Source organism: Montipora foliosa, chromosome 3 (genome assembly GCF_036669935.1).
Source record: "Montipora foliosa isolate CH-2021 chromosome 3, ASM3666993v2, whole genome shotgun sequence".
In the NCBI taxonomy this organism is placed as follows: Eukaryota; Metazoa; Cnidaria; class Anthozoa; order Scleractinia; family Acroporidae; genus Montipora; species Montipora foliosa.
The window spans coordinates 47,183,674-47,191,173 of NC_090871.1; the positions used below are offsets into that span (position 1 = coordinate 47,183,674).

Genomic DNA, 7,500 nt, shown 5'->3' on the forward strand with positions numbered 1-7,500 from the left:
AATCCCTGGAATTTATGTCTCAGTTGTATAATGTTCCTCGCCTCGGCCAGAGATCACGTGTACTTGTAGACACGCACATACGCAAATATGAACCGTTGAAGAAGCTGTCGCTTTTTTGTCAAATTCAAACCGAGGATGACCGAAGGGTTTCGGTCGAAACGTCTTTATCAAGTTTTTAGTGAACGTCGTTTGACTTTCAAAAAAGTCAATGTTTAAAATTTGTTATAGTAATTATGCAAATTCCTAGCTGCAAAGTCAGCATATTTTGTTTGAACTTTTTTCCAAATTAAGCGTTTATTTTGGGGAAAAGTGGATTTTGTTTCCTGGGTGGCGCCATCTTGAATAATTTGACGTGTTAAGGTTACCCTTTTTGTTATTTTACAATAGTTCTTTGCGTCACAACAAAAGGGCAACCGTGTCAAATCACATATCAAAAATGGTGGCGCCCGAGAAATTTTAAAAGTGAAAGTGAGCGTTTTTAAAGTTGTTTTTTGTTGTGACAAAAACGCTTTTTTGAGCAATATTCATGCACATTAGATTGTTAACATTATGTTCTCCGGTTTAAAGTTATCTTTTTGTAGGTGTGGAGGTTCCTTTCAAAACAGGGCAAGTGAGGATGACATAAGAAATTCCTCATGCCCCATCGTAGTTTTTTAAAATCTATTTTTAGTTTCGCAAAGCTATTTTAAGTTCTCGTTTCCAATCCCGTTGCAAAAAAATTAATGTGTGGAGAAACCCGTTGAAAAAGTTCGTGCAAGCCGTTGTAGGAACATTAAACAAGTACTAATTGTTTGTCTTTACAATTGTAGCTGCTATTTAATGCACCGTTTTTTTTAAGAACGTTGAGGCTGAGATTAACCAAAATTTGAAGAACGTCTTAAGACCATTCCTCAGGCTGAGAGTCGATTTATTAAGAACGTTTTTGTTTTGCTTATTTGTCTTTTAAATGAAAGCATAAAAAAAGGTAAATTAATGTAAATGAACCCAGCTTCTTAAGGGCATTTTTTGTATGACATGGTTTTCTTAATGCATGATACACATTTCATTTTGAAATAATGAGCAGTTCTTATTTATAACCGTTCCAAAATAACTTCAACACCATCAAAGTCATCAGGTGAAGCAAGGTCTGATGTAAATTTAAAAACATCTTAAGAACGTTTTCAGCCACAAATCACAAAAGTATACATGAACGTTCAACCTCAGTTTTCAAAATTAGACTGTTTATCGATAGACTCACGCGAGATGAAACTAATAATTATAACGTGACGTGAGTCGGTGCTATCCTTCAGCTTCAATTAAAATAAATTAGAGAACGCTACGTTTATTTGCTACTTCACAGAGACGAATCACCGGACTTCTTTGCACCTTCCGTCACAAATCAAAACAATTATGTCTTAACTGAAACGAAATCATCAGTACTTTTTGTCGAATTCGCATTTACCGAAGCGTTTAATTACGTGGGATAGCATAGCATACCACGGTAACAAATTGAGGCCGTTTCTTTTTCTTCTTCGTAGTCACAAATATGCATACCCCGCGGGAATTAAATTAAGCCCCAGAAACTGGAAATTCGGGAGAACAATAACAATTCCGGACAGTAATTCAATATTACTCCTGCATGATTCGAACCCGAGCCCTCTGCTTTCCTTAGCTGTACTGAGTGCGTCAAAGTAGCATGCCAAACCACTCGGCCACAGTCACAAATTGCACTTTTTTAAAAAAAATTTCTTATCCCGCGGAAAGCGACATGAGAACTGCTTGGCCCGCTTTTTGAACTCGGGCGCTCTCGCATCAGATGTTATTGCGCCATCACGGATGTTGTTGTTACGAAACTGTTTTTGTACATTTTGCGCGATTTCGAAGATGGTACAGTGAAACCTCGATTTAACGAAGTGCCAAGGGACTGGGGAAATTGTTATATCGAGGTTTCGTTACATCGAAAACAACAACCAAATGTTTGTTACGTTGCGCTACCCAGCATTTCAGGATCTGAACGATTACTTATTCCTGGTGTGTTTTCACTTGTCTTTATGATATAAACACCAATTAAATACCATATGATCTTTCGCGCCAAAACATGATTATCTTCACACGTGAAAACAACATGTTTTATTATATAGACAGGAGTATTACTGGAAAATACACTTTAAAACATCATATGATACTACATCCGGGACCCGAGTGACGTATTTTCCATTGATGACGTCATTTGCCGCCTTTTGCATGTTTTTTTTTCTGAAGCTGACGTAAAAATTCTTCTTTGAGAAACAAGAAAATGCTGACATGAAGAATAAAATTTCATACAGCTTAAATTATTCAAAGAGTTCCTTGCAAGTGAAGAAGAAATGCAAAAATTGAAAAAATTCTTGCCGCAGAACTGCGAGAATTTGCGATAAAGTTTGTGCTCGGTGTTAGAAAGAAAAATAGTGAGTGAAACACTCCTGTCTTTATAATAACAAGAAAATTACACGTTAGCTCGAAGATATGAATGTTATGTTCTCGTGGCAAGAACAATATCTCACTCGTTCACTGCGCTCACTCGTGAGATATTGTTCGTGCCATTCGAACATAAAATTCATATCTTCTCGCTTCCGTGTAATATCCTGTATCAAGAGAAAATAAAGGGGCAAGAGAGGACATTCCCCATACATGCCTTTTTGCTGAGGTAATATGCCTCAAGTTATTTTTAGAACGACTCCCACGCTGTACCGCTTTCAAGAGGATTAGGCAACAGCCAATCATATGGCGGGAATGTGTTCTCTTAGCGTGGGCTATCCATGCGGAACACATATCGGCATATCATTGGCTGTTGCCTAATCTCCTTGGGATCTGTAAAGCGTGGGAGTCGATCTAAAAATAACTTAAGACATATTACCTATAGAAAAGGGCATGTATGGGGGATGCCCTCTCTTGCCCCTTTATTTTCTCTTGCCTCTATATCTTCACACGTGAAAAGATCACCATTTCAACACTCGAAGAGAAATTTCGTATCTCCACGCGGCCATGTAAAATTACCCTCCATTTAAAACATGAAGGACAAATTTCAGTGGAAGTGGCTGGCAAACGGAGAAACAAGGGAATTGGACTGGAAATTCCGGGTACTTATACCCTTTACAACAAAATGTCTTCAAAAATAAAGAAGTTGACAGAACTAATAGGAGAGAGAAGATAGAGCGGATCTGTAGATGTATCGATAGTGTCTGCTAGCGTTTGCATTCATAATGAGCTGTTACTGTAACTGTTGATGAGTTCTATAGTTACAGGATTAAAAGATTTTGATCCTTGTGGGTCTGTATTGCATTTATCCTTTGTCACGTGTTGACATATTTCCGTTATATCGGGGTATATTTTACGTTTGAGCTACTGGATTGTGTTCGTTATAACGAGGATTTCGTTATATCGAGGTTCTGTTCCATACATTTTACTGTTACTTCGGCCGCGCTGAAGAATATCGTTCGTTATTAAATTCTCAACCTTGGATAATGCAATTCTCGTGCTCTGATTGGTTCACTCAATCTCGGTTATCAGCTCATATACCTTAGTTTGACCATATATGGTAAATGTTTGCGCTAAACGTTGCTAAGCTAAAAATTTTTACGCCAGAAATCGAAATTTCTCTTGGTATAAAGCACAAGAAAAACGTTTTTAGGGAAAGTTTGGATCAATTTCGAAGCTTAGAAGTACGCGAAAAAGTAAGAAATGTTTTTGTGATAAGCCTACGTCTGTCTGACCACCAGGTATTACACAACATCGCATCTTCATCAAGTTTTTTGGATTTCACTAGGATTTTCTCCCTTTTTTCGCTCGTATTTCGTACTTCCAAACTTTTGGAGTTTAAGGAATTTAATAAGACAATTATTCCATTCGCGCTTGTTGGATATGAGACTGGTTATAGCCAACTCGGCGCTACGCGCCTCGTTGGCTATTTACCATCTCATATCCAACGTGCGCTCATGGAATAATTGTTAATTATACCGAGGACTTCGTTATATCGAGGTACTTCGTTATATAGAGGTTGGTTAAATCGAAGTTCTACTGTACCCACCTTTTCGGAATGCAGACTTGACGCAAGGAAACAAAATTCTGCTTTTTTGGCTCATTCATGGAGCGGGTGAGGCATTAATTTGATGGAATATAGCTGTAGACTTAACGGTAGTGATTTAGAAAGAGTCGAAAATTAAGGTCGATGAACCCCAGGTACAAATGTGCAAAGGTAAGAAATATTGTGTAGTCTAATATATAAGTTAACATCTTATCACAATTTTGGAACTTCTAACATTTTCAACATGGATCGAGGAGCCGAGAGTGACGTTCACCTATGGCGGTGAACAAATCGAGTTCAAGTACAGCCAATATTTTCAGTGTCCAGTCGATACTATTCACAAGGGTTACAGGCAAAGTTTACAGTTCATTACGCATAGTACGCTTGCAATAATTACTAAGTTGGTTTATTGTACAGAGCGTTTTCACATGACGTCAAGGCGGCCATGTTGGTGTTCCAAAACAAAGAAATGGCGGCCATGATGGTGTAACAAACTAATCCTCCGTGGATTGAACTCTATTTTTATGCAAATACTTTCTTCAGTTTCAGTAATCCGATATGGCTGCTGGTCACGTGAGTGAAAACGCTCCATCTGACATTTTTATTGCCAATACAGGTCCCAAGAGAAATCGAAAACAATGCCTATGCAAATTTTTGTGGGGTAAAAGAGGTGTGTTATGGGATTTGTGCAAATAGAGAATTGACCAGAATATACCATTGTCACGTTAAATTCGCATCTTATAGTTATGGTTAAAAATTTCAGTGTGCATGGAAATTCTTAATTGCTTTGATTACCCTGCGTGGTTTTAATTTTCTAGTGGATAGGCCCAGATTATAGAAAGCGTTTATTTTGTTATTGTAGATTGAACCTAGTTATCGTTTTATATCATCTTGCATCCTTCTTTGTCAAGAATGATAAAGGAATGCAAGGTCAATTATTGGAAGTTACAGACCTTCAAGATTGTTAGCATTTATTTTAAGAACCAAAAACAATGTTTCAACAAAACAGTTCTGTTTTGTGAGGGTGTTTTTTGAAGCAGTGGATAAGAACACTTTAACAGCAACAACAACAACAACAACAAACTTTATGATTGAGGAAATCAATATTGAAAGCACAAAGAATGCAGACTAATTTGAGCACGTGATTATTAGACATTGAAGTTGATTGTGAAAGCTTAATAGACCATTTTACAGTTCTGTGTTCTATAACCCAGGCTTTTGAATAACAGCAGACTGGAGTGACCTTGCTTTGATACAAGCCTCAATGCTTTTCTTAAGTAAATGGAAACTCGTTAGCTGAATTACAGCAACATGATTTACCTAAGAAAAGCAATGGGGTTTGTATCAAAGCAAGGTCAACTCAAGCCTCGTTTTTATTCAAAGGCATGGTAACTGAGCACAGAACTGTAAAATGGTCTTTTAACTGTCTTGCAAACGTACAATGTTACACTTTAATGCTAGGAAACCGCTTTGGGCCAGTTTACAACTATATTTATCAATTCATTATTTTGTAAATGCACAACCTTACAACTTAAGTTTGAACCAGAAGAATGTGGAGAATACGAAAATTAAATATGTTCAATATTCTTCAGCTTTTGCTCTCTCATTTCACCATTACACCTACAGTTCTTATTCTTGTGTCCATGCTTCCACGCTTATGGTCACTTGTGTGAAATGTAGCCCCAAGTTTAGTTCTATTAACAGTGGTGCCCGTACAGCAAACCTGTGTACATTATCATACTGTTCCAAACTCTGCTTACAAAGAAAACACCAATCAACCAATTAAAAGTCTCCTCCCAATTCCATCAAATTAATGTTTCATCCCCTCCATGAATGAGCCAAAAAAGCAGAGTTCTGTTTCCTTGCGTCAAGGCCACGAATAGTGTTGCTAATGCTATACTGAGTTAGCCTCTTTTGGCTCGTCACGAGAGAAGACTGCGTGACTAGCCAAAAGCAATTCTGCTTAGGAGGCGGGAGCTGAGTCAACATTAAATTTGTTATTTTCCACGCATAACCAGTGACAACCAACGCGTCCGACGTTAACGCCTCCAGGCGTCTTGTTTATAATACTCAGACTTCAGAAATGAGCAAGTCTCAAAAGGTAGACGCAAAAAACTTCATTTACCTCTATATCCACTGCTTAGAAACATGTTTGATCGTCAATACATTATATTTTCCTTTAGTTGTTTTCATAGAGTTTAAAAAACAAAGTTTGTGCTCATAAAAGATAAAATTTGGTCACAGGTGACATTAAGTGAGCGCATCGTGACATAAGTTTATGTTTATTGACACAGAATAGGTCTTTTTCGATATATTAAAATTCAGCTTGAAAGAGAGGCTTAGAGGACAAAGACAAAGGAAGGTGGATGATATGTAAATATTTTTCACATTCATTCCAACGTTTTTCTATTGTTCTTGTCCTCACTAAATCACTATCAAGCTGAATAACTGGCCTAATAAAACATGTCGCCGCTAACTTTGTGAGGCTCCGAGCTACCTCAGCACACAAGTGTAGAAAAGGAGGATGTGATCTTATGTAATCTACTGGATACCGTTGTTTGATATTTTCTCGTGACTCAAATCTTGAATGATGCACACTCGTCACAAGTGTTGGTGACTGCGTTGAAGGTATTGGAAAAGCTCTGTTGATGACCCGTTGGTGCAAAGCGTTGGTCAAATGTTGGAATTTACCCGTTCAACAGGAAAGCGCTTCCTGTGAGAGGTCACATATTTAAATTTCATTACGTTATTACAACTGGCCAATCAGGTGCCTCTCTAAAAGTAGGCTGCGTAGCTAAAATTAGATTTTAAAAAACTATCATTGGAAGAGGCCCATGTATGGGGGATCGGTTCTCTTTCCTCATCCTCTCTTGGTAATAGTAAGATATGAGATAAGAGTGTGAATCCCCGTGTCCCATGAAAATTATTTTCAATATATTTTTAGATTTTGCGCTGCGCGTACAGGTTACTTTTAACATCGGCCTCGTGGTCTCTCGGTCGCCCCAGTCCCCATGCGGTGTTCGTTCTCTTACCTCATATTCTCTTGCAAGATAATTAGTGTCATGAAATCAATCACTGGTGATTAAAAGTTATTAGCTTTTTTCGTAAATCTGGGATTTCATTCTACTAGGTGATGTTGATCTGAAATTTTCTCATTTTCCTCAAACAGCTTTCGGTGTACTTCCACTTGACCCAGTCTATAAAAATAACAAACTGACCCTCCAGAGAGGTCACATTATTGGTGCAAAGCTATTTGCCGAGAACGATGTAGCCTATTGGTTCAGCTACAATTTCTTCAACGCTGTACCAATGTATTCCGCATTCAACCAACCCATCTTTTACCAGAAGATGGAGAGAGTTTTCCTGAAGTTTGCCCAAGAAGCTGCTAGCTCCGGAGATACGGTGTATCTTATGGTTAGTATTTCGCCAGATACTCGTTTTGATATACAGATGAGACT

The 7,500-nt window shown here is 38.0% G+C and overlaps 1 protein-coding gene across 1 annotated transcript in view; it reads left to right on the forward strand.

Moving 5' to 3' along the window:
- LOC137994914 (uncharacterized) overlaps positions 1-7,500 on the forward strand; it is a 12,837-nt gene that overhangs the window by 4,414 nt on the left and 923 nt on the right. The window contains exon 3 of the mRNA XM_068840489.1: positions 7,212-7,500. This exon is cut by the window's right edge and continues 923 nt beyond it. Within this exon, the coding sequence (XP_068696590.1) occupies positions 7,212-7,500 (289 nt within the window). The remainder of the gene's footprint in view (positions 1-7,211) is intronic.